This window comes from Callospermophilus lateralis, chromosome 9 (genome assembly GCF_048772815.1).
Source record: "Callospermophilus lateralis isolate mCalLat2 chromosome 9, mCalLat2.hap1, whole genome shotgun sequence".
Classification (NCBI taxonomy): Eukaryota; Metazoa; Chordata; class Mammalia; order Rodentia; family Sciuridae; genus Callospermophilus; species Callospermophilus lateralis.
In genome coordinates this window covers 10,764,284-10,791,994 of record NC_135313.1, presented here as the reverse complement: position 1 = coordinate 10,791,994, position 27,711 = coordinate 10,764,284, and the positions used below count along the sequence as shown (strand labels likewise).

At 39.9% G+C, this 27,711-nt stretch overlaps 1 protein-coding gene across 1 annotated transcript; it reads right to left on the bottom strand.

Annotated features, from left to right (window-relative positions):
* Positions 1–3,287: 3,287 nt before the first annotated feature.
* On the bottom strand, positions 3,288–10,833 carry Slc19a3 (solute carrier family 19 member 3). The gene is made up of 5 exons (XM_076866319.2): positions 10,684–10,833; positions 7,196–8,009; positions 5,789–5,981; positions 4,056–4,197; positions 3,288–3,446 (listed from the first exon to the last, which is right to left on the bottom strand). The coding sequence occupies exons 1-5, from the start codon at positions 10,831–10,833 to the stop codon at positions 3,288–3,290; spliced, it is 1,458 nt and encodes a 485-aa protein (XP_076722434.2).
* Between the last annotated feature and the right edge of the window lie 16,878 nt (positions 10,834–27,711).

Here is a 27,711-nt window from a genome sequence, read left to right as displayed (position 1 = left end):
CATAAGTGCAAAATAAGCATCATGTATTCATACTTCTTTGGGGTCACACCTCTATCTCAGATACAGTTGTTCTTTCACAGAGAAAAATGTATCTAAAAAGATGAATACAGCAGTTTTCAAGATGGCGGATTAGAGGAGGTTGCTTTCCTGGCTGTTCCATGGAGTGAAACCAAGAAAGCAGACAGGCAGCTTCTCAGCAAGGTGGGTGAACAACAACAACCAAAGGGCGGGGAGATTTACTGGAATTTAAAACTGGACATTCAAAGCAGATGAGGGATTCGGAAGGTTGGATATAATAACATAAAGGAGAAATCCCCAGCGATACAGCTGCTGTCTCAGCCAGGCTAGAAGGGAGTGGTCCCTCCAAGAGAATAGTGGACAGATGAGGGAAGGAAAGGAACCTGAATGTTTGAGAGGCCTGAGGCTCATCTGGGTATGGAGAGTCAAGGACATGGCCCCACTAAACTGAAAGATGCCTGGACATTCTCCTTGTGTGGGAGAGAAGCTGCCATCTCTCCAGGTGGCGTGCGGAGGACAGAGGAAGGAATCATTTTGCAGCCATGGCACAGGCCAGCTGCGGGAGCTGATTCCTGGCAAATACAGGCCTGGTCAACCCCCACTGCACAAGACACAGTGAGCCCAAGTGACCAGGGGAAAATCAAACATGGAAAGAGGTTTACACAGGGGACAACTGGTTGTGGAAATCCCCAGGATCTCCCACTCCCCCTCCAATCTGGCTGCTTGCAGGATCAATGAATAACCCAATCAATAAACAGGCTAAGGAACAGAACAGACACTTCACAAAAGAAGAAATAGGAATCATCCACAAATATATGGAAAAATGTTCAACATCACTAGCAAGTAGAAAAACACAAATTAAAACTACACTGAGATTTCATCTCACTTCAGTCAGATGGCAGTTATAAAGAATACAAGTAACAACAAATGTTGGCGAGGATGTAGGGAAAAAAGTACACTCCTACATTGTAGGTGGGACTGCAAATTGGTACAACCACTTGGAAAAGCTATATAGAGATTCCTCAGAAAACTTGGAATGGAACATCCTTAACCCAGTTATCCCACTCCTTGGCATGTACTCAGAGGACTTAAAATCAGCATACTATAGTGACACAGCCATCAATGTTCATAGCAGCTCAATTCACAGTAGCTAAGCTCTTGAACCAATGAAGGTGTCCTTCAATAGATAAATGGATAAAGAAAATGTGGCATATATACACACTGCAGTATTACTCAGCTATAAAAAAAGAATGAAATTTTGGCATTTACTTGTAAGTGGATGGAATTGGAGGCTATCATGCTAAGTAAAATAAGCTGATCCCCCAAATCCAAAGATTGAATATTCTCTCTGATATGTGGATGCTGACTCACAGTAGGCTGGGGGGAGGGAGGAGTGGGAGGTTCACCTGATTGAGGGGAAAAATGGGGGCAAGGATGGAGGGATGGGAATGGGAAAGACAGTAGAATGAACTGGACATAACTTTGCTGGTTCATATATGAACACACAAACAATGTAACTCTACATCATATACAACCACAAGAATGAGAAGTTACACTCCATGTATGTGTGATATGTCGAAATATATTCTACTGTCATGTATAAAAGAACAACAACAACAGAAATACATGATTACTATATGAAAAACCCAAGGTAGGCTTTGTATATTTTGGCTGTGATCCAGGATTGAAATGGCAGGTAAGCAGATTGACGATTATAATGTCCTCATTAGAAATCAGTTTGTTAATATTTTATGAAACTAAATTACTTTCCCAAACCCTTTTATACCTGAGGTCATGATTATAGGATAATTCTGGTAGAGTGACTACTGGGTGAGTTCCATGGATATGCTAGACAAAGGGTTGATTCACGTCCCAGGCAGGACAGAGAGAAGACCAGGATTTGATTCATGCTACTTGGAACACCATTCATACGCATTTAGTGTATGAATTGTTCAGTTCTGGAATTTTCTACTGACCAGACTGTAGCTGACCCACCTGAAACTCGGGAAAGCAAAACTGGATAAAGGGGAGCTGCTGGGTTGAGTTTGGGAATGAATATTATTTTCAGTTTAGTGAATGAGTTTTGATATTTATAATGAAGCATGTTTGAAATAAAATCTTGCGTCAGTGTTCTTTATTCCCAATGTCTGACTGCCAACACGGTCTCCACTGTAAGTTCCAAGGGATGGATATGTTCAGATAACTTACAGCAGAATTCCAACAACAAAAAAAAATTGGTCTCTTTAAAAAATTTAGATGCACTTTATTTAGCACAAGCTCTGTCTTTTAAAAATTAAGTGTTTCTGGGATGGGGGTATAGCTCGGTGGTAGATCTCACGTTTAGCCTGTATGAAGCCATGGGTTCAAATTTCCAGCACCAAAAAATAAAAAATAAATAAATACAAATTAGGTGTTTAATTCCCCCAAGTTTATATATATTTATATATATAAATACTGCTAGAAACCCCCTGGAAATTCCCTGTACAGTGTTCTATTTTAGATATCACACGGATGCAGCATTACCACATCTATCTGGGGTCAGGGTAGGGGGGAGGCTCCCTGCCTCCCAGGCCACGGAGACTTGATGTGACTGTCTTTCCCTGGACATGCAGGGGTATATAGAGCTATTCCTGAGGTAGAGTTTCAACACAAAATCTCAGCAGAGCACAAAATAAAAAATAATTATGAAAAAAATTAAATTGGCAAAATCATCAAATCATAGCTTGTGAATAATACTGTTTTCAAAGTCCAAGAGCAGCCCTTAGGAATGGGACCAGATCTTGTTATTCTCTCAGAGAACTGCAGAATTGAAACAGAGATACACTCACGGGAAGAGGAAGAAAAATGGCTCACCAGACAAGACAATGTTCCAGGTGTTGACTACTTAGATCTGATGAGCATCTAAGCCAAGCAACAGGGTCAGAACAGTTAGTGTATCTGCTCAGTAACAGGAACATCGCCTCCAAGATCATGGTTTGTTTCCATGCTGTTTGCAAGTGACTGTTACTAGAATTTCCAGTTACTGCTATTCAAGGGGGTCCCCAACATGGGTTGTTCATCTGTGATGAGTCCTGCTGACTACACACAGCTCAGCTGGGCTCACAGACATCTGCTTCAAAGCTGAGCTTTGGTTGTGGTTTTGAAAAGGCCCCCCGGAGCCCATAGTTGCAGACCGTGTCGATATGTGGCGACACGTCTCAAGCTCTCCTTCTCAAAATCCTGCCTTTCCATTCACTGATTTGAAAACCACCACAGTTGATGTAATAAGGTCAGAGCTTTGTTGCCATGTCCATGTTCCTGGGTTCCTCTGGTTGTGGCCGAGCTGGGCTCTGTACCTCCTTTCGGCATTTGGCAGAGTAGAGAATGTATATGCTTCTCAGCAGGAAAATGCCAGCAATGACTGCAAAATAACTCCCGTAAACTAAAAACTGGAGAAAAACGAATAATTAGCCACATATAAAATCTGACCACCGATGTCAATGACATCCTGGAAGGATGCTGTCAGTTTGCTTGGATGATGGCATAACTGAGACCCAGGATCTGAGGATGGGTCATGTTGATTAGACAATCTGCCCTTCTATCTTAGAAGAATCAAGTGTGAAAATGTAAGCAATTCAGGGATAGGGAGTCACCGATTTTGAAGCAGATTGTCTAAACTCAAATCCCAGCTGCTGTTATCAATGGTGAAAGCACATTAGATCCCACGGGTCTATCTAGGTGTCCCTGTTTGGAGGCTGGAATAGCGCTTTGTGCTATGTCTCAAACTCTTGGCTTGTACCACCAGGCCTGACTTATGTGCAGTGTCTGTAAGGAAGAATTTAAGACCCCAAGGCTACTTCTTACCTCCCTTACTCAGGTAAATATTGACCTTCATGGTGTTATAATATAATTAAGGAATCATGTGTTTTTAAGTTTGCCTAGCCAAGGAATTTAAGAAATCAAAATATTGTTAGCTGTTGAAGAACTTTGGAGGCAACCTAGTTGTTCTACATTCCCAGCAACTACATGAGAAGGAAAACAGAAGTCCTGGAGCTTACCTGCGTGGTGACTGGCAGGTTGAGCCCTCTCTGATCCACCACAATCACTGTCATGACAGTCTGAATCACCAAGGCAATAAAGGTGTTCATTCCGAACACCAGGGCATAGCGCTCCACGCTTAGGTTCACCGCGATCTGAAACCTACCATGAGATGTCAGACAAGTATTTTAACCACAAGCTACAGGAGAGTCTTACCTTCAAAAGCAACTGGAGAGAACACAGTGTTGTTAATTGTACTTCTTGTCTAAATCCCTCAGTATACACGGACAGGCAGAGCAAAGGAATTAAATATCATTAAAGGCTGAATTAAGGATAACATGGGAAAAGTCCTCCTATCCAACTTAGTGCTTGCCAGAAATTAAGCCTGAGTGTTCTAAATTCTCATAACATAAGAATATTGGCTGTCATCTGATCTTAGATACTGTTTTCCAGTGAATTTTTTTTTTTTTTTTTTTTTTAGTATTATCTGTTTACTGCCAATTGCTGGCATTGACAAAGTTTGGTGTATGAATTATTCTTTGGAAGATCCAGACCTTGAGTGCTTGTACAATTGAGTAAATCTGAATTTAATTTGTAAGTATATAGATTTTTAAACTCTTAATACATTCTTTGAAATACAGGTGAAAGGCTTTGGTCTTTGAATTTTTTTTTAATGTAAAGAAAAAACATAGTCCTATCTTACAGTCTTTACCTTAAAAACCAACAACAATAAAAACCTCCAGATAAGAGTTTGACCCATTAAGCCAGGGCAACACAGGGGAAAAATAAACCTGCCAACTTGTTTCTTCTCCTTCCTTTGTCCCCTGATGCTTTTCCTGCAGCTCTAACTCAATGTCTCCTCAATTGTTTATCAAAGACTTTTCACAAGTTAAAAACAAATCAACCTGATAAAGCTGCCTCAACTTTTTTCATGCACCTTGAAGTTCAAGTGTTTCTCATCTCTTTAGTTACTTCTAAAGCACATTTCCTGTATCCAGCTTTAACTATACTTATATGAACCATATCATTCTTAGTAATTTTTTAAAACATCTCTCTGAAAAAAATTGCAAAGATTATAGGAAATTCTATATCCCAGAAATCTTCTTTGAGAAATGATTAAACACCATTTGGTTCCATGTATCAGGGCAACCACATGTTTCTTTTAATATTTTTATCTACTTTATTTGAGTATTCAATTTTTTATAACTTTCCCAAGAATATTTGGTTCACAGAAAAGTAAGTGCTTGAAATTACTAAAGCAGCTAAATAAGATTAGGGATGAAATCTAAACTTCAGCATTTATAATTAAATCACATTACACCTTGTTATGGAAAATTGTTGGAAATAAAAAAATAAAACCCTGATGATGTACCATTGCTTCTGTTTTATCACGAAGAATTGCTGGAAATTAAAAAAAAAAAATCATTAAAACCAGACAATGTATCATTGCTTTTGATTTAGAAGGTAGCAGAACTTTTTTCCTGAATGACTAATCTGAGCAATATTCAGATAACAAATGGTTAAACGGAAAGACGACTTGGTTGCATTAGGTTTAAATTTAAGTAGTTTTAATATTGCAATTAAATTTAATTTTGCAATTAAATATTGCAATCATTAAATGTCACAATTGATTGCAATATTGTGATTTAATATTGCAATTACATTCAATATTGCAATTGATTAAAATCCTTCTGAAGTTCTCAGAGGAACTTCAGGAATAGAAGAGTGGAAAAAAATGGTTGGTAATACTCACACTGCTATAGTTATGAGAAGCATATAGCTGGACTTGAACACCAAATAGCCAGTGTAGCACACCCAGATGCTGAGTGTGTAATGCATGAGGAGCAGAGACCCTGCGCTGAACGTGGAGAAGATGGCCAGAGCCATCTCCCCCAGGAGATCCCAGTTGATTTTCACATAACCCACTGCGAAGGCAGCCAGGGCCCCTGAAAACAAAACACAGAAGCCATCAACACACCTCAAACACTCGGCTCTTGAGCAATTCTGAAAGACGAATACATTGCTTTCACCAAAATTATGTGATCTATCTGAATGAAGATCTATCCTTATTCATCCAGGTTTTCTTCTCTTTTCATTTCCTATTTTCTCAGTTACTTTGTCATACACTTTAAATTAGTATCTATAACATACCAGGTATTAGACTAGGCAGAGGGTCCAAAAAGGTTCCTACTCACAGCAGGAAGATTGGATAATTGACAAGAGATTGGATAATTGATGGTAATTAGGGTTAGTAATTGTGGTTCTCCTTAACAAAGTGAAAGGCATTTAAGTTTCAAAAGACTGAAAATTGATGAATTAATTTTCCCATATGTTATCTAAGAATGGGCCATATCTACAAAGGAGTATTTCCCCCAAGAATTTGGAAGGTAGGAGCAATCATTCCAATGAGCCAATTTGGGCACAGTTTTGGTTTTCAGGAGTGACACCGAAGCCCCCCAAAGATAGACAATAACAAAACAAAGACCACATGAGTTTTCTGAAACTTTTTGAATGAGGGTGTGGAAAAACCTCACTTCCTAAAAAATATCATCAAAGTCTCATTTGTCATTTAAGTTTCCATTTACAAGACTGTAAATATTTATTGTAGAAAAAACTTCAAAGGCAGATTTCTCTCTGATATTAGAGTCTTGACTCTCACACCTCTTCCACGTCTTATTTTTTTTTTTTTTAAAAAACAACATACAACTACTTTTAAAAATTGGTGGTGTATAGGATTGCTGGGATAAGTACTAGTTAGATCATTGACAAGACTCTTTCAGTGAGATTTTGGAAGCCTTAATGTATTTTCTAAAATAATTAATAAAAACTTAGGCAAATCTTTTTCCTTTTGATATTAAAAACAATTCTGAAAGAACAGGGAATACTACGTCACTTGTCCAAATGAAGAAATGGAGTCTGAGGAATTCAATAACAATTTATTTGGTTCTAAGGTCTGAGATCTTGAATTACTTTTACCTATACCCAAACATTAAGTAAAAGGTTATGATACTCCCATTTTTCCAGAATATTCCAATCTTGAAAAAAAATTAGCATGCTTCTGAACAGAGCTAATTATTTACCACTCTGGAAATGTTTAGTATTTGGAGAAATGGATTTAAAATGTAGCCCATCAAAGGAAGATAAAGTGATGTTTACCTACCTCCAAATGTTGCAATAGCTTCTACTGCTCCATTATAGATGGAGGAATCTTGGGATGGGGCCTTGTCATCCCACAGGATCTGCACATAGTTCAAAACCTGGTTAAAACCCGCTGTGGAAAAAGACCACCACAGGGACCAGTAGAAAAGACGCTTTGAGGAGTAGCACTCCCGCAGATCCTGGAACCACTGCACGCAGCTCCTCAAAGTTCCATGTTTGGGCTTGGGGCTGCTGGCCTGGCTCTCCTCCCCATGCCTGGGAAGGGTGCCTGCTTCTTGGTGGGCTGCTTCGTCACCTCTATGGGCTTCCTCTGGGACGGCATTCTGTCCTGGTGTCTTCTGAGAAGCTGGTTTGCTGGGTTTTGCATGGAAAAACATGCTCTTCTTGGGCATTGGCAGAAAGAGTGAGAAGAAGAAAGCCACAGAGACAGAGGCCAAGGTGATGACGTTGAGGTGGAAGTAGGACACGTTTGCCAGGGAAACCAGGAGCTGGGCCAGCACCGAGGCTGCTGTGTAGGCCACCAGCGTGACACTCCGACAGTAGCCGCTCACCTTCTGGTAGTGCTCTGGGCTGACCACACTGTAGATGTAGGCATAGTAGGCCACCTCGGTGGCCGACACCAGACCATAGACAAATTCAACAAGCTGCATGATCTTCACTCCTTGGCCAAACAGGAGCAGCAGCCAGGTGATGATGAAGCTTATCCCCTGTAAGATGATGACCGGCTTGTAGCGGACATAATCAGTGAGGACAAACACGGGGAGCAGCAGCACCAGGTAAGAGTAGGTCCAAACAGGAAGGATCTCGTTGGTGATCTGCAAAGTGAGACAGCATGACCATGAGCCCCAGCCATCTCTAGGGGACTTGCAGTGAGTATCTCACATTCCGTAGCTCACCAGATATTCTTGTGGAATCACATGATTGAAGAGAGATTTTTAAGGTAACCTGTAAAAGATATTCCCCTTTCCCATGGGGGTCCAAAAACAACCAGAACCTTTCCCTCCACCAAAGAAAGGTGGGGGAATCCTATCTAACTCATGTACTTACACTATCCCAGGAAAATATATTGGGAGAGTGGGTGATCGGAATTTTATTTTATAGTAAATTTAAGTTTTAATAATATGTACAGTTAAGTGTATTAGTTAAAAAGCTACCCCTGCCCCTTTGGCTTTCCAAGTCTTAAAAAAATAATTCCTTTTTTTTTTTTTTTTAGTATTAGGGATTAAACCCAGATGCACACTACTTTTGAGGTCTCTCTAAATTCAGAAGGTTGGCCTTGAACTTGTGATCCTCTTGTTTATGTGTCATGACTCACTGGGATTACAGGTGTGACTACCATCCCTGGCTCCTTTGCTGTCTGAAGTGCTTGGGGGTAATGAAACCGTTACCCCAAGTGATTTTACAGAACAGGCTTGCCTTTCAGCCCTGCCACCTCACCACCAATAAACCCGCACCAATCAGCCCTCCAGGTGGAGCCACCCATAATGTTTTCATGGCTGTGGCCCGAGGTGGTAAAGCCAGCCCAGGATACTCTTTTAGCCGGTGGGGATATTTTCTGGTTGCATTCATTATAAAGAAAAAGAATCTTTTTGGGGAGAGGGTACTGGGAATGGAACTCAGGGGGAGCTTAACCACTGAGCTACATCCCCAGCTCTTTTTATTTTAAGACAGCATCTTGCTAAATTACTTAGGATCTCACTAGGTTGCTGAAGCTGGCTTTGAACTTGCCATCTTCCTGCTTCAGCCTTCCAGGTTGCTGGGTTATGGGCATGTGCCACCCAAGTCCAGTGAGACAGATCTCTTAAGTAAGAGAATTTGGCTTTCTAGGGAAGGAGGGAGTGCTGGGAGAGAAAGCTGTTAATGTCTCACCTGCTGCTAAATGTTTTAAAAATTGTTTTTGGTTGTACATGGACACAATACCTTTATTTTATTTATTTTTATGTGGTGCTGAGGATAGAACCCAAAACCTCATACAAGTTAGGCAAGAGTTCTATCACTGAGCCACAACTGTAACCCCTACTAGTTTTAAAACTGAATAACAACCTAAAGAAATATGGAATGTGTCACTTAACAAAGAGGACATATTCTGAAAAATGCATCATTGAGCACTTTTCATTGAGCAATTTTCTTTGTGTACTTACACAACCCCAGATGGCATAGATTACTACATGCCTAGGTATGTGGTATATATGGTATAGCCTATTGCTCCCAGGCCATGATGAACAAAACACCAGAGTTTAATTACTCTCAAGAGAAAAAGATGTGGTCAAGAGATGGCGGCAAACAGGAGATACGTAAACACCCACAAGCAATAAAGATGTAGGAGGCTGCTACTGGTGGTCCTGGGCATGCTGTTCCATAGCAATCTTGTCTTGTTACAAGTAAGACTATATTCTAAAACACCAATTAAAAACCACAAAGTGGTAAATGCATAAACCAGGAAGTCACTTATTATTATTAAGAAGTATTAGGGCTGGGGTTGTATCTCAATGGTAGAGTGCTTGCCTCATACCACATAAAAATAAATAAAGATTTTTTTTAAAAGAAGAATTATTATAGCCAGGAATCACATACATGCCTGTGATATCACTGACTATCAAGTTTGAAGCTAGCCCAAGCAACTTAGTGAGAGTCTCACTCACAATAAATAATAAAAAAAGGGCTGGGCGGGGGGGCTGTGGCTGTGGCTCAGTGGTAGAGCGCTTGCCTAGCACATATGAGGCACTGGGTTTGAGACTTAGCACAGCATACAGAAATAAACAAATTAAATAAAGGCATAATGTCCATTTACAACTACAAAAATAAATAAATTAATTTAAGAAAAAGGGCTGGGGATATAGGTAAGCGGAAGTGCACCTTGGGTTAAATCCACAGCAAAAAGAAAGGAAGGAAGGAAGGAAGGAAAGAAGAAAAAATACATATACTATATATGGTACACAATTATACACATTATATTTTCATTTGGATGGCAGTGAGGTAGATTTGTTGATACATTGATACAATTACAAGAGTAATGCATTGTACTGTGACTTAAGTTGGCTATGGCATCACTAGATGAAAGGAAGTTTTCAGCCTTTTCAGCTCTGTTGCAATCTTATGGGACCACCATCATGTAGATTCTTCGATGACTTTGTTATGTGATGCATAATTATATTTAAATTTTCTATTAGATATTGTTTATACCCAGCAGCCTTCCAGTTTACTAGGACTAGAGCCTATGCTTAGAATTGACTTTTTTTAGGGTAAGTATAATAAAGTCAATAAAGATCTGAAAGGTTCCTAAGCATTGAGACTAATGTCAGGACTATTATACAGGTATCGTGCTTGGCTGCCTAGTTTTGCAGATGTGAGGAGGAAGCATAACTCTATAGTATGACAAGTACTATGAAAATGGAACTTACTGAGGTTTTCAAATTAAATGAGACCTATGTCCTTGTTGAAGTCCTGTAAAACTGAAGTCCATTAAGAAATGTATGTATGTTAACTTACCTCTGTGCTGGTCAGGTTTTTACTCGGTCCAGATAAATATGGGATAAGGAATGGTTCTGAGGGTCTCATCATGGAGAAAAATCCAAATAAACAGAGGATCACAGTGGGATAAATCCAGGAATTGCTCGGTGAAGTTCTCAAACAATCCATGGCTAATCAAATGGAAACAAAAATTAAGTAATTTCTTTCTTTCCATTTTTTTTTTTTTTGGAGGTGCTGGGGATCAAAACCAGAGCCTTATGCATGCTAAGCAAATGTTCTATCTCTGAACTCCATCTGGGGACCCTCTACATGTTTTATGAAAGGATAGAGTTTCATCCATTTGTGTTGAAACAAAAAGATGAATAATGAATAGGTGTTCTCAAATGTTGCTCAGGTGAGTCAGTCATGCCCTCCTCTGTCAATTAACTTCTTTTTAATTATCACTGAGGGAAGCAATAATGGTTATAAGTAGCTAGTAGTTATTGTTAAGCAGTGGGCCAACACAGGCAAGAACCTAAGGAAAGCGCTAGCCAGCGGACTGGTGTACATGGGCCAGGTAAAGCACTTCCAAGAGAACAGATGGAACTACGCCAACCTTCTACTCCCTGCCCACTCCACTGGGTAGAGATTCCGAGACTGTCAGCACAAGGGCAGCGTTTGTTTATTCACGCGTTCACCTCTCCAGCCGCCTGTACTTGTCTAGCATTTTGCTAGACACAGAATAAATACCCAAGATATTTGTTAGGTGTGTCCCATCTTCTAAGAATTTATAATTCTTCAGTTAAAAGATTAAACTGGACAAAGACCTAACTTGCTGACTTTTGTCACTGGTAGGCTATTACTTTTTTATTTGTATTTTTTTTTGGGGGGCACTGGGGCTGTGAATGCTGGGCAAGCCCACCACCACTGGCCACACCTCTAGCTCTTCTGCTTTTCATCATAACTGGGCTCTTCTCGAATCCTGCGGTTTCACAGCACTCAATGTGGGCAGGTAGTCAATTAATACTTTATACTTTTTCCTAGCATAGAAATTACCTGAAATTCAAACTTCAGACATATAAGACAAGAGGCTCTCATTTGTCATTGCACAGCAAACAAACAAAACTAGCCTTATTTTATGGTGGCTGAACTTGAAAACATTTGTTTTGTCTTGATGATTACAGTGTGTGCAAGCGTACTCATTCCTATTCCTTCATGTTTGAGATTCAGCTTAGTTGTATTTTTGGTGGTCCTGATTGTGGTTAACTTCTGAGAATATTCACAAGAAGGAAACTAACCTGTTGTAGGATGCTTTTCTGTGTATTATCTTATCAAAGCCTCACAGCAACTATAAAATATACATCATTTCCCCAAATTCTGAGGTGACTGTATAGAAAATCCGTGATGCTCAATGACTACATTCAAACCACATGGTTAAGACCTGAAGCCAGGTGTCCCCAGCTCCCATTAGGATGCTCCTACCACTCCACTGGCCTCACTCCTGTGGCCCCTCCCCTCTGCTGCAGGGGGTTAATAATGACACCCTCTTTTCACAGTGAGGAAAGGAAATGTTTTTATAAACATGTCCACATGTTTGTGGCTTAATCACATGTGTGGCTTAATGTAGAGAGCTTCCAGAGGCTATGAAGGTTTGAAAGTAGGCCAGAGAGAGGTAAAAGGGTGCTTTTTCCAGAAGAACTAGTCTCCTGGGTGGAACTCCAGGTGTCCAGGCATAGGATCTTGCTCAGTCACGCCACAGCTTGTCACCTACCCAGCTTGTCACAACATGGCTCCAAATAGATGCATCATAGTTTTTCTCTTAAGTTAAATAAGGTAAACACCATTGTTTAAGAAACAGTGTAGAGAACAAGATGATCAGATTTTGGAGCCAGGATTGTGACAACAGTGAACAATGATGACAGTGTAAAAGTTCTGTCCAGGGCAAATCGGGGTTGACGGTCCTTGGCTTATTCCCTCACATCAGAAATCATGGGCTTTCTCTTCTTCCTGGGATGCTGCTGGAATTGCTGGGAACTTCTCACAGGAAAGGGCATCCTCACTAGTCAATTACTAAGGTCATCTTTTGAAGGGTGATCTTGATGGGGTGGCATGTGCTGACTCTACATCTGGAACATTCTGTCCATCTGTGCTGACCATGGATTTGACCACCAACTCCAAGTCATCTTCTCCATGTATCTCAGAGACCTAGGACTACTCCCATGGTTGCCAGCTGTCAGAAGGCCCCTGGATTACTTAACTGTTTGTCTCCTTATGCTCTGGATATTGCTGCCCATCTAGATATAGCTGAGAAGGTCAAGCACAAAAATATAATAGATGTCCCCTAGAGTGTGAGCCCCAGGAGGGCAGGGCCTATTGTCCTGTTCACTACTGCACCCTGAGTGTCTCAAACAGTGCCTGACACATAGTAGGCCCTCAAGGAAGATGCTGAATAAATGGAATAAACAAACAACTACAGACTGCTTGGTTAAGAACAGGCAAGGATATGGGAGCTGGGGAAGGCAGTCCTGCAGAAGGGATAACTACCCCTACCCCGACCCCTGCCCGCTGAGAATAAGAATAAGCGCTGCCTGGTTTTCCAGAGTGAGCTTATCTTTCAAGTTTCATCAGTGAAAGACCAGGGAGATCCTCGATTCTGCAAGAGCCTTGCAGTTCAGTTTCTCATCTGTAAAATGAGACAGCAACCTTGGCTGCACCAAGATCATTAACTCTCCTCCTGGGGAGCTTGTAGCCTATGGTCTCACTAATACATGGAAGTCATTACATATCTATCACCATCTTTCATTTTTATTTTTATTTAGCACTTGGGATTAAACCCAGGCTGTTCTACCACTGAGCCTAATACCCCAGCCCCTTTTATTTTCTTATTTTGAGACAGGACCTTGCTAAGTTGCTGAGGCTAGCCTTCAACTTTTGATCCTCCTACCTCAGCCTCCTGAGTTGGTAGAATTAAAAGAATGCACCACTGAACCCGGCTTTCCGCTACTTCTAACCCAGTGACTGTGTCCCACAGTATATTAGTGTATATTGTGACCACATATGTATGTTTATATATTGTTAACCCAAACAAAAGTTGCAGAAAAAAAAAACTTAACTATACTCTGTAATGCCTTCTGATAATTACTATTTTTTTCCTCATTAAAAAAAAAAAAAGTGTGCTTGCAACTCACTGGATTTCTTTGACACCACAGTCTGAAAAACACAATATAAAACAATGGAATTGGAATGTTGCAGATACCGCTGGGCTTTCTTGATATAAGGTAAGAGGAAAGATTAGTGAGGCTGGAATTAGAAAAACTGAGTCCAAGTCCAAGCTCTGATGTGAAAACCAGCTCAATTCTTATTCCCTCTGGCTTTCCTTTCTCCTTTGGCTGCAGGAGAATAGTAACTGTTTCTCACCTTATGAAAGAAGCCACAGCTCTCCCACCAGGTACCTTAGTGTCCTACCATTCCATATCCAACTCTGAATATTTTGGGCTTTTCCAAACAAGGCCACAGATTTTTATTGCTGCTTCCCTTGAGGATATGTGAGGTGCTATTGTTCTTTGAAGAATGATAATTTCCTTGCTAAGATATCTAACGCTACTTCATTGTAAGAGGCTCAGATTTTTTCTTTCTCTCCTATAAAATGTAAGATTTATTGGTATTTGACTTGGTTCAAGTGTGCCCGGAGTGGCTTCTCACCGCTCTGTTTTCATCTACCTTGGGAAGATTTCTTTTTATATCACCTCTTACATGCTTGTAGTTTCTTGGTATAAGAGTTCATTTTATTCTCTTCTCCTTTTTTCCAATTATTACCATGTTGTTGACTTTTTCCACTTTGAACCATTTCCTTTAGTTGTTTTTTCCTTTCAGTAAGAAATAATACCATATTTGAAACTAACATAATTTTTTTTTTTGGTGGCAGGGATTGAACCCAGGGGCACTTTAACACAGAGCCCCTGCCTCAGGCCTTTTTTGTATTTTACTTAGAGACAGGGTCTCACTGAGTTGCTTAGGGCCTTACTAAGTTGCTGAGGCTGGCTCTGAACATGATCCTCCTGCCTAAGCCTCCTGAGCTGCTGGGATTACAGGTGTGTGCCTCCTTGCCTGGCAACTTAATTCTTACATTGACTGCAAGATATACTCATTGGCCATCTTAATTCTGTGGTATGGAGGGAAAAAAGCTTTCTTCTTCTGTTTTGAAAATAGGAAGCATAACACACTACGTCATTGCCAGGATCCCAGAAGTGAGCTACCAGAGAAGGTTAGAGCACATTTACTAATTCCACTGCTGAGTTTCCTTTAGTTAGCTTTAACTTACAGAGTTATTGTGTACATTATACCCTTCCCCAACTTGTGCGCATAAACGTTTTCAGGTGTTGACCACGTATGTATTGGGGGAAGCATATGTGCTTAATTGAGAACTTAAGTCAACTTGCACCTTATCTAAATTTCAGATATGGACAGTGTCTTATTTCCTAACCTGTAGGTTACATGTGTTTATATACACAACAAAACTCTATGGCTGCAGAGATTTCTAGGTGTATTCCACTTGTGTGGAATAGGCAACTATTAAAAGCCAAGAACTGCAGAAACTGGCATCACAGGAGGGCTTCCAGAAGCCCTGTGTGGGGGAGGGTTTCCACCCAGGAGGAGCCTTAGCTGACTGAGTCGTTCCAAGAGAGAAGGACAGTGGAAAGGAATCTCTTCTTCAAATCCCCTCCCATGTTTGCTTAGAAGATATTGTCAGAATCAACCCAGATGCCAAAAACGTTCAAGGAAACTGTCTAGAATCCCCAGTCTCCACCCAATTCCAGCCCAACCCTTCTCCACTAATCACTCCAGCCCTCTGAGACAGGGTGCCTGACAGGGCACCCAATCTTCACATTCCTCCCCAGAGCTTTACTGCAGTCAAATGAGAGCAACAGCTTGATCATTTAAAATAATAATCTTACAGCCTCAAAATTCCAAAGAGTTTGGGCAGCTGAGCCACAGACATATGCAAAAGATGTCACTTGTCCCAAGACACAAGGAGCCTTAGTGTGTTCCGAAGGAAAAGCCAGCTGTTTTATTGCCTTCTGCACACAGGGCAGAATCGTGCTGTGACCATAGGTGTGGCAGGCGTTCCCCTCACACCAGCCACACTTTGGACACCAATGGGGTGTCTGCTGATTCAACCCAGTCCTGAGGCTGTCCACCTGGAGAAAGTAGATAGCATCCGATTCCCCAGGTTAAGGACTCAGTCCCACTAGGCTGCAAGTAGTAGGCTGTCATCTATACCTCTGACAGACTGGCTATAAACTGGGTTCCCACTGCCCCCTTCTTGAGTTCAGTTAATTTTCTGTGATGGTTCCAAGAACTCCCCTGAACATATTTACTGCCTGCCCCTGCTTCCCAGGTACTGGGGATTGAACCCAGGGGTGCTCTACCACTAAGCTACATCCCAGCCCTTTTCATTTTTTTTTTTTTTTTATTTTGAGACAGGGTCTTGTTAAATTGCTCAGGCTGGCCTGGAACTCACCATCTTCCTGCCTCTACCTCTGGAGTCACTGAGATTACAGGCATGTGCCACTCTACCTGATGGTTTGCTGACTTTTTATAAGGGCTATTTCAAAGGACATAAATGAACGGTCAGATGAAGGATGGACGACAGGAGGAGGTATGGGGGCCATGGAGCTCCAATGCTTCCCTACACGGGGTGCCAACCCACCAGCATCTGTGTGTCCAGCAGACCAGCTCTTCCATGCTTATGGTTCAAGAGTTTTCAGACCTTGATCTCCAGCCCCACCCACCCCCACTTCCTGGTATTCAAGCCCTCTAATCTGCAATCACTGGGTCTCCCCAGTGACTAGTTCTAGGGGCCTTACTCTAAGATAAGCTCATTAGCAGAGATCCAGAGTTATCCACGGGTCATTGTGAATAACACAAACATTCCTACCACTCAGGAACTTCCAAGAGTTTTATCTTTGTGAGAGAAACCTGGGAAGATGACCAAACACTGCATATTTCCTAATAGTTACATTTTCTAAGGAGTCCACATTTTCAGCTTTCCATACTGCCAGCCAAGCCTACCATCAGACAGAAGCAAACTAAAAGTCTGATTACTAAAAATAAAAATATTTGCTTTTAGCTGATAGCAGAGCCTAACAACAATTATGCCTTTCATCAACTTATTACTAAAATAGAGAATTTAATTTTGAATAAAACATCCAAATAAAACAGAGTTGCAGTCTGCTTAACTCAAGGCAAGTTGCTGGAGGAGGCCTGGGTTAGCAATCCAGGCAACTTAAAGAATGAATCATAAAAGAAGGAGAGGGAGGGAGGGAGAGAGGGAGAGACAGGACTATGCTATCAATTGGATTTCACAGCTATTCATCCAGAGATACCCTTTAAAATATGTTAAGGGAAGGTGCACACGTAGTAGCACACGTAAACTTAGTGCTGACATTAGACAAAAGAACTGTGTCCAAATAAATAATGAATTCCTAAAATTCAACAATAAAAGATGAGTAAAAGATCTTAATGCTTCATAAAGTATAGTAAATTATCAGGAATCACAAGGTAAAATGATGAGAACATCTCACAACCACTAGAATGGCTAAGCACAAAAAGACAAGGAACCAAATGTTGGCAAAAACTTTGAGCCACTGAATTTGTATACACTGCTTGTGGGAATGTAAAATGGTAAACAACTCTTTGGAAAATTATTTGCAGTCTATTCAAGAAAATTCGTATATTCATAACAGCAAAAAAAAAAAAAAACAAGAAGCAACTGAAGTGTTCATTAAATGGGGAGAATGTACACAATATGGTGTATATTAACAACTAATAGCAATGAGCAATAAAAAAAGTGCACTACTTCAAAAACTTGGGTGAATATTGAAAACAGGATATTGTCCCAAAGAATCCAGACACAAAAATGTACATAAAGTCCTAAAGCAAATAAAACTAATCTATGATGATAAAAACTTGATCAGTTGTTGCCTGCAGTAAGAGGTAGGAAAGAACTGATTGCAAAAGAGCACAAGGCACTTTTGGGGGTGATAAAATGCTCTGTATTTGATTGTAGAGAGGTTACAAACTGCTGTCCAAAGTCACATGCTGCATGCTTATATTGTACAGTTTATTATATGCAAATCATACCTCAACAAAGATTATTTAATACATGGAGCAGAACAAATGACTCTTAAACACCATTCTTCCTAAAAGAACCCAGACACAAAAAAGACAAGCTGTATGATTATATTTGTATCAAGTCTCCAGACAAAACCACAGTACTTTATGCTGATATCAAAATTGTCATTTCTGAGATTGGGGGTCACTGACTGAAGAGGGAACTTCTGGTTTGATTAAATAGTCTATGTTTTGATGGGGTAGAGTTACATGGATATATACAATTAGAAACAATGAAACTTAAAGTCTGTATCTATACCACATGTGACTCACTCCTCATTTTAAGCAAATGCACCCTTTCCCCCTACACAATTCTCTCAACTTGGACCTTCGCTACTGGAACAACTATGAAGGCTGATCTCAAATTTCAGCACAGGGCAAGACTTCTACATAATCACAAAACAGAGCAAGATCTTTGAGTCTGGGTCTGTCCCAGAAAGTTTAGATTGGAAACAGTGCCCATAAATCAAAGCTAGGACAGGCTAACAAGTCTAGCAAGTCTGGCCAAGTAGAACACTCTTTAAATTAATTCAGAGAGAATCGGTTACCTGTTCCTCCTGTGCGCTAAATTTCTCTCTTTCTGTAATCAGAATTGGTGTCCTGACTTCAAATTGAACTTCTGCTCTTTCCAGCTGTCAGCTGCTGCAAATCCCAGTCACAATGCCCCTTCTTCCTCTGTCAGGAGCCTTTCCTCCTCCTTCAGAACTGACCTGTCACAGCAAGGTCTCCCACCCCTTTTCCAACGTTGAGTCCACGCCCTTCAGCAACCACCCTCTTTTGGAATCCCAAAGGAAAAAACAGATTCTACAGCTACACGGAGGAGACCGGTGGGGGAGGGGGAAGACCCTTCCGGAGTGCAGGGGGTGGGGAGAAAGGATCACAAAGGTCTCCAGAACTTTCGACATGACCATGAGACAGACACCGAGTCTGAGCGAAAGAAGATTTAAATAGGGTGCCACAAACCCTTGTGACTAGTGCCTCGGGACCAGACTGCACTTCCCGCAGGAGAGGGTGAGAGCTAGGACCGGGATCCACCTATGTGTGCACGGAGGAGCAAGGTCTCCACGCACGATGTTGAAAATCCTGTTTTCAACAACATCTTCAAGGTTCAACAGTCTCCATCTCTCCCCAACCCCCGCTCTTCTAGTTTCTCCTCAGCCCCCAAATCTGCCCAGGAACAGAACTGTCTGGCACAGCCCCGCTGGCAGCTCTGGACTGCAACAGGCTGGATGATAGAGTCGGGTGGCCTTGGGTCTGACCATTTCCCAGGGCACCAGCCACAGTCTGGCAGTTTGGAAGGTCCAGAGTTGGGGGAAATTCTCCCGGGACTCCCAGAGCCATAGCGCGCCCCTGTACTCACTGAGACTCATGGTGCGGGACATCTACCTAAGCAGAGGACTTTAACACTCCCGCCTACAGCAAGACACCCGTGGCCGCCCTCCCGGAGATTAAGCACTGGAGACTCTGACCCACAGTGACACCTGTGGCGTGCGGAGGCTGTAACTGTGAAGAAGTAGGGTGCTAGGGCGAACAGGGTCCTGTGCGCGGGCTGTGCGCCCTGGGGAAACAGCAAGTGAGCGCACACTCGCTGCACCAGAAGTGCAGGGCATTCTCCTTAGTCAAGATTCAATTGGGCATCGTGCCCAAGGGAGGGCAGGCTTACCGGCAGCTGGCCCCTGGGACAAACCATTCCACTCGGAACACAAGCTGCTCTTCTAGCCTGGGAGGTTCCATCAAACCATCCTAAGAGATTTTATGTGACAGGAACATCATAAGATCTCTGCAGCCTTTAACCCTGGCTTTTTTTTTTTTTTTAAAGTATGTAAAATTCTGTACTAATTGTACCTATCCATTGCATTTCTCTTACCATCTTCAACAGTATGCTACACTCTCACTCTCTCTTTTCTTGCTCATCATGACACATCAAGGAAAGAAAATTACAGACCAATATCCCTGATGAACACAGAAGAAAAAATTCTCAATAAAATATTAGCAATCTGCATTCAAAAACACATTAAGAAGACTGCACAACCTGATCAAGTAGGTTTCATTCCAGTGTTGCAAGGTTGTTTCAACCTATCAAATTAATAAATGCGATTCATCACATGAATAGAAGCAAGGACAAAAATCATAAATCATCTCAATAGATGGAGAAAAAGCCTTTGACAAAATCCAGCACCTACTGATGTTAAAAACACTGAAAATGTACGGATAGAAGAAACGTACCTCAGTGTCACAAAGGCTATATATGACAAATCCAAAGCTAACAGCATATTGAGCAGAGGAAAAACTGAAAGCGTTTCCTCTCAAATCAGAAACAAGACAGGACGTTCACTCTCATTATTCCTATTCAATATAGTTATCAAAACTCTAGCTAGAGCAATCAGGCAAGAGAAGGAAATCAACGGGATACAAAGAGGAAAAGAAGAAGTCAAATTTTCTGTTGCTGACAACATGCAATGCTTTCTAAGAAAATCTAAAATGTTGCACCAGAATACTTCTAGAGCTGATGAACAAATTCAGCAAAGTAGCAGGAGACCAATATACAAAAATCAATAGTTTTCCTATAGCATCAAAAAACAAACAAAAACAAAAAGAAAGAAAGAAAGAAATTATTGAATTATTGCTTGGGAATAAATCATCTAACCAAAGAGGTGAAAGATGTCCATATTGAAAACCATAGAACAATGAAGAAAGAAATTGAAAAAGACCTTAGAAGATGAAAAGAACTCTATGTTCTTGGATGGGCAGAACAAATATTATCAAAATGGCCATAGTATCAAAGCAATATTCAGAGTCAATGTAACCCCCATCAAAATACCAATGATACTCTTCGTAGATTGAGAAAAAACAGTCTTAAAATCCATATGGAAGAATAAAAGAGCCAGATTAGCCAAAGCAAGGAAGCTTAAGATCATGGGTTCAATTTCCAGGCCCCCCCCCCCCCCCGTCTCCCTGTCTCCCTCCCTCTCTCTCTCTCTCTCTCTCTCTCTCTCTCTCTCACACACACACACACACACACACACACACACACACACTCACACATAACCACAGCAATATTGAGCAATAAGAGTGATGCTGGATTTCACAGTACCTGATTTAAAATTGTTACAGAGCTATAATTACAAAAGCAGCATGGTATCGGCATAAAAAGACATGGAGACTAATGGGTTAGAATAGAAGACACAGAGATAAATGAACATAGATACAGTCATCTAATTGTTGACAAAGGTGCCAAAAACGTATGCTGGAGAAAAGACAGCATTTTTAACAAATGGTGGTGAAAAAACTGGATATCCATATGTAGAAAAATAAGACTAGATCCTCATCTATCACTCTGCATAAAAACCAACTCAAAATGGATCAAAGACCTAGGAATTAGACCAGAAAACTCTGCAACTGCTAGAAGAAAACAGGGTCACACACCAAAATACTGGTGCAGTACTGATTTCTTAACAAAATTCCTAAAGCTCAAGGAATAAAAGTAATAATAAATCAGTAGGATGGCTTCAGATTAAATAGCTTCTGCACAGCAAAGGAAACAACTAAGATCGTGAAGAGAAAGCTTACAGAATGAGAGAAAATCTGTTCAACTACTCTTCTGATGGAGATTAATATTCAGAATATATATATATATATATATATATACACACACACATACACATATATACATACACACACTATTCAAAAAATTTAACAACAAAAATAAATAAACCAATCAATAAATGGGAAAAAGAATTAAAGACATTTCTCAAAAGAAGAAGTACAAATGGCCAAGAAATATGTGAAAAATGCTCAATTTCCTTAGCAATCAGGGAAATGCAAATCAAAATTATAGATATTTTATCTTGCTCCAGTTAGATGGAAATCATCAAAACTACAAATAATAATAAATGCTGGTGAGGATGTGGGGTAAAAGGTACACTTACATATTGTTGGTGGAATTTCAAAGCAGTGCAACCACTTTGGAAAGTAGCATGCACATTCTTCAAAAGACTAGGAATCGACCCACCATATAACCCAGCTCTCCTACTCCTTGGTATTTACCCCAAAGTATTTACCTAAAAACAGTGTACTGTGGAGATACAGGTATATCAAGGTTTATAGCAGCACATTCACAATAGTAAGTTAGGGAACCAGCCTAGGTGTCTCTCAATAGAAGACTGGATAAAGAAAATGTGGTTATGTATGCGCAACAAAGTTTTACTCAGCCATAAAGAAGAATGAAGGAATGGAAATATGGCATTTGCTGGTATAGGTAACTGGGAAACATAATGCTGAGTGAAATAAGCCAGATTCATAAAATCATGTGCAGAAACGAGGATAAATATGAATTTTTAAAAAAGGCAGCCTAGCAGGGGAATCATGTAAACAGAAGGGAGTGAATTAGAGGGATGGGATAGAGGGGAGGGAAGATAAATGGAAAAAGGGTGGAATGGCAGAATAAAATTAACCCAACTTCCTCACATCCTATGGCATGTAGGAACATATCACAATAAAGTCCACTTTTCTTGTTAACTATAATGCACTAATTAAAAAATAAATCAATAAAAAACCAAAGCTTTGAAATATTAAAAAAAAAAAGCAAAAAAACCTCTTGCTAAAGAGGTAAAGATTTGATCCTTACTGTTTGGATACAGTTTTTGTATAAATAACCTCACATTTCCCCATTCAAATAATAAAAATTTTAATTGTTTAATCAAATTAAAATTTATTTAGATATATTTTACTATGAACAGTATTGTCTCCTATATTATTATGAATACTACTATTATTATTAAAATATGTTCCAGGTCTGTCAATAAATATGAGGGCAAGACAGCAACAATTCACACTGAAATTTATTGGCAGGGAAGGTTCGAGAAATTTTATACCTAAATTTCCCAAATCCTGAGTAATTTATTTTCCAATTTACTGATCCCAAATTTCAGGAGTTCTTAACACATACAAAGAGTTTCAAAAGAGTTCTTGCAGCAAAACACATTAAAACAAAAATTGAAGATAATAAAGTACATGAATTCATTGACAAATATACCATAATTTTTTGATTTTGAAAATTATTTAGATATTCATTTGATTAAATAAGTTATTATGTCTAGTAGTTCTGTGGGGGTGAAAAATATTAAATATTAAAAAAACCTTTCACATTTTAATTTTTACTAAAAAACAACACAAATTTTATATTTAAATTATAGAGTGTCCAGTTTAAAAGTTGTACATTCAATGTTCCATAAGAAAAGTTAGTCCAGAGAAATGGGATGGAGGGGAATGATGGTATATATAGCCAATTATATAAAGGACGTATCAACTTAAAATTTTACTTTTTCATATTACAAACTAAGGAGATTGGATTATAAGAGACATAGAGGAAAAAAAGGTAGACACTGAAAAAATTAAGGGAAGATTTTAAATAACTTGTAATAAATCATTTTGACTATCAAATATGAAATCTTTCATTAGCTCTCTATCTATAATAGTCCCATTCCATAAAACTTCATTTTCATTTGATAAAAAATTTGATAAATGTGGTATATACCAGTGAGTTTTACTCAGCCATAAAAAAGAATAGAAATTATGTCATTTGCTGGTAAATATATGGATTTGATAAATATTCTTGAAAAATATTTTCTTTTAATTGATGACCAAGGAAAGGATTTATTTAAATGAAATTTTGAATCTTTCTTATTTCTTACTGAATTGGTTTACTTGATTACATGCACATCTATTTGCTATTAATTAATAAATGAGGCAATAATAAAAGTTCCATATCTAATAAAAAACCAATTCATGTCTTTCTGAAACATAAATAACTAAAGAGGCATGCAAATTAAAAATGCTCTCCTTTGAATGTTATTATTAAAATTATCTAATTTAGTTTCTCTAAGTGACTTAGACTCTCAGAAAACTAATCTGGTTTCCTATTACCCACTGATAATCCTTTATGTTCCCTCCACCCCATTAAAAATTTGCTGGAAACAAAGCACTTCACACAACTTCAAAGGGTGTGCATTAGGCTCAGATGTTCAATAAACTGGCTGAATAGTTCTTCTTCTGATTAAAACCATAGCAAGAAGCTGAATGCAGTGGTGCATGCTTGTAATCCCAGTGGCTTGGGAGGCTGAGGCAGGAAGATCTCAAGTTCAAGCCAGTCTCAGCAAAAGCAAGGCAACTCAGTGAGACCCTGTCCCTAAATAAAATACAAAATAGGGCTGGGGATGTGGCTCAGTTGTTGAGTGTCCCTGAGTTCAATCCCCAATAATGCTCCCCAATCAACCAATCAACCAACCAAACAAACAACAAAAACAACAACAACAACAAAAAACCCACAGCAAGAGTAGAAATGAATGATCCTTCAAACTCACACTGTGGATTCTGTTGTATCATCAAGAGTATGGTTCCTTCTTACTTGTAGGAAGCATCTGCTGATGAATTAAAACCATCACTTCCCCAATTGTTTATTCTCTGCGTTTTCATCTAGTATTAATATTCCTAACAAAATCACAAAACTGGTGTGCGCCTTTAATAGAAAGTCAACCAACCAAACCTAGATATGGAAATGCAGTGTGAGCCTTTGGTCAAAGGCATGGAGTGGCAAGAATTTTTGCTTCAAGGAAAAACCATGGAAAGTTTAAGCTATTTTGTAGCTCTGTAACTGTAATAACTGAGAGCAGAGTGAAATAATGCTTGTTTATAGACATGCAAATACATTTTATCCAATAAAGGGACAACATTTTTTGCCTTGGCTCATGGAATATCAGTGTCAATATTACCAATCTATATTTCATTACATATATTCAATATTCCTGTTCTAAAACTGTATCCATCATTTGGATTCTCCTTCCATCTGGCTGTAACAACCTTACTTGTTTCCTCACTAATGAGCCTTTAACACATGTTTATTTTTATACTGGCAAAGGAGTCATGATTTTACCTTTTTAAAAATATTTTAAGATTTTCATCACGTCTCCAGCTTACCCAAATAAACTCCTATTTATTCCTCTGAATTGAAATTAGTTGCTACTAGTTGTTAAATTATTAAATCAGCTTTAACATTTTGATACCTCACTGCAAACCTTCCCAGGCAACTTTGGACTCCAGCCCACAGCGAGGTTTGGGTTTGCAGTGGGAAGTGTGGTTCAGTGGAAAGAGCCTGACTTTGGAGTCTGACGCTCACCTTTCCTCTGGGCTCCACCCTTACTTATGGCATGTAAACAACCTTTCCAAGCCTCCTTTTAAAATGCAGGTGTTTATACCTCCATCACAAGACAGTGTTGGGAAGTGCTCAATCAGGTTCTTAGCAAATAATAGATACTCTATAAACCTTCTTTCCCATTCCTTCTCATGCAGGCACACCATGTAAATTCAACCAGAATTGGTAATTCTGTGCAAAGTCCAGGGACAGTAATCTCAGAAAGGTACACAGTAGATAACTTTACCTTAACTGCTGAGGCCAAGAAATTCATCTTTGACTAGTTATACTTGTTAAATCAAAGATACAGGAGTTCACTGTTTCAGATGAAGCTCCCTAACTTAGGGTCTCATAGAGAGGCTACAAATAAAAATGGAGTCACTCAAACCCAAGTTCCAAGCTGAAAGTAAGTTGTTGATCAGAGCGAAGTTCCTTCTGCTTTAATTCTTCCATAAAAGAAGTAACCTGAAATAACCTGATGCTAGCTAATTAGTTGTTTTTCTGTTCTTTTGCTTTGTCCCCAACTGCTAAAGGACTTTAACTTGACCCATGGATTCTTGGTTTTGTTTGTGCTTTCTTCCCTCTTTCTCTGCCTCAGTCCATTGGAACACTTACTCCATGTTACAGTGAAGTGTTGCACTAGAATACAAAATAAAGCCAATTAAGACCACAAAGCTAAACTGCAGTAATTTTGTACTTGGACATTCTTGAATTACATTTCCCCTACCCAACTTCTTGTTCTGTTATCAAATATGACTGAACAAAATTGGTATTTCTGTCCATTTCAGCTACTTCTAAGACAGTGTGAAGAAAAATATATCTGGAATGTTAGTTATGTTTTGGTCTATTTAAAACAAATTCCTTAATAAAGAAACACATTTTGCCTTAGCAGAAAAACTGGGTTCTAATATTGGGTAAGAACCAATCACCTCTGTGAAAGTAATTTTAAAAACCATTATTTTCTTCATCATTTTCAAACTTGAAGCGCGTCATAGGCTCCAATCTTCATGCATTTTTAGCTGGTGACTCTGACCTGATTAATAGATGTCATAAATGTTAATTGATGATCAAGTATCCCTTCCAGGAGTGTTACTGCAAGACGTGGTTGTGTTTTCTTTTAGTTTCAATCAAAGCAGTTCTCGACAGAGTCTATGTTCTCTTAATCTCACATTCGCCTTTCTTTTCCTCACTAGAAAGGACCTCTGTCTGCCCCATCTTCGGTTTGGGATTTGGAATTTGGCGCTAAAATTTCTTTTCAGCTGAAACCTGTGAAACAGGGTGTGACCCTGGGAGTTGCTGATACTTTGACCAGAGTCGCGGTTGTATTTAATCTGCTTTTCCAGATGGTTGCACCGGAGAGTTCCAGCCAGACTTGGCTGGGCGGGACCCAGCCCCAGGGCCGGCAGAACCCAAAGGGCGACAGCTGGGCAGGCGCTGGCCGGCGGCAGGTCCCGCAGAACGCAGCTGCAGTTAGCCCCAAACTGAGAAAGAGGGGAGAGGGCTTCCCCTGGGGGCACAGGAGTTTCTCCAATTAACTCACCCAGAGATGTTCCTGGAGAAGCGGTGTCGCTCACTTGCCCCCAACAACCAACCACCAGCGGCCTTAGGTGGACCCAGGAGGTAAGGAAGGCGGGGGCGGGGCCGCCAGGGAGCTCCTGACCCGAGGCCACGCCCCAACTTTGCATATGCTAATTTAGGTTCCTAGGTCGAACTTAGCTAGGAACCCTTTTTTTGCACAGAAGAAAGAAGTAAAGCTAATAAGTAAAGAAGCCTGAATCTTAGCTGGGACATCCTGACTCCAGAACCAAAGTTTTTAATCAGTGTGTATGGGTGTGTATGTGTTTAAAGGAAGTGGGGTGGGATGGCCCTTTGAGAGTCTTTGATACAAATAACTCATATATTAAAGTAATACTTCTTACTAAGCGAATTTTTTTAAAACATAAAGTTGCTATTGGTTAAATGGAAAAATTTTAAGTAACTTTTTATCTATCTGTTGATGGAATTAAAAACACTCTAACCATAGACATTGACGGATTTCAACTGGTTACTAGCAGAAGTAAGACTGGTGAAAAGTCCTCCAGGTGTCTTGCATACCTCTTCCACTGGTTTGGATTTTCCGTGCTCACCCTCGGATGATTTATGAGAAGCCTGTAGATTACTGAGCTACTTGTTGTGCAATGTGTTGTCTTTTGCAAATTACTGCACTCTCTCAGAGAACATGGTGAAACTTTGTGAGAGCTGAAGATGCCCTGATTTCCCCCAGACCTCTCCAAGAGAGCTGATCTCAAGTGGGATCTAGAGAAATTTACTTCTGTTTCTCTCTTTCAATAGCCACTGACTAAGTCAGAGAGAGATGAGAAGGAATTCATTCATAGCAACCTAAAGGTCACTTTGCAAATAAGAAGATGGTGCGATCTAAATTTTATTCTATGTGATCCAGTGGTGGGAAGGGCATGGGTGGGGTCATAAATGACAAGAGATTGGTCATATGTTTCTAATTGTTGATTTGGATGGTGGTTCTTAGAGAAATTTATTGTACTATCTCCACTTTTGTGTATGTTTGGCATTTTCTATAATAAAAATAGTTTTTAAAAGAATCACTCACTAAAAAGTTCTTTATTAGCAGGACGGTGGTGCATGCCTATAATCCCAGCAATTTCAGAGGCTGAGGCAGGAGGTTCATAAGTTCAAGACTAGCCTTAGCA

Bases quoted from the DNA above. Each gene is read 5' to 3' on its own strand.
- Slc19a3 (XM_076866319.2), bottom strand. From the start codon at position 10,833: ATGGATTGTTTGAGAACTTCACCGAGCAATTCCTGGATTTATCCCACT. The intron at 8,010-10,683 runs GTAAGTTAACAT...CTCACTTTGCAG, and splicing joins AAAACCTGACCAGCACAGAG to ATCACCAACGAGATCCTTCC. The intron at 4,198-5,788 runs GTGAGTATTACC...ATCTCATGGTAG, and splicing joins CTTCTCATAACTATAGCAGT to GTTTCAGATCGCGGTGAACC.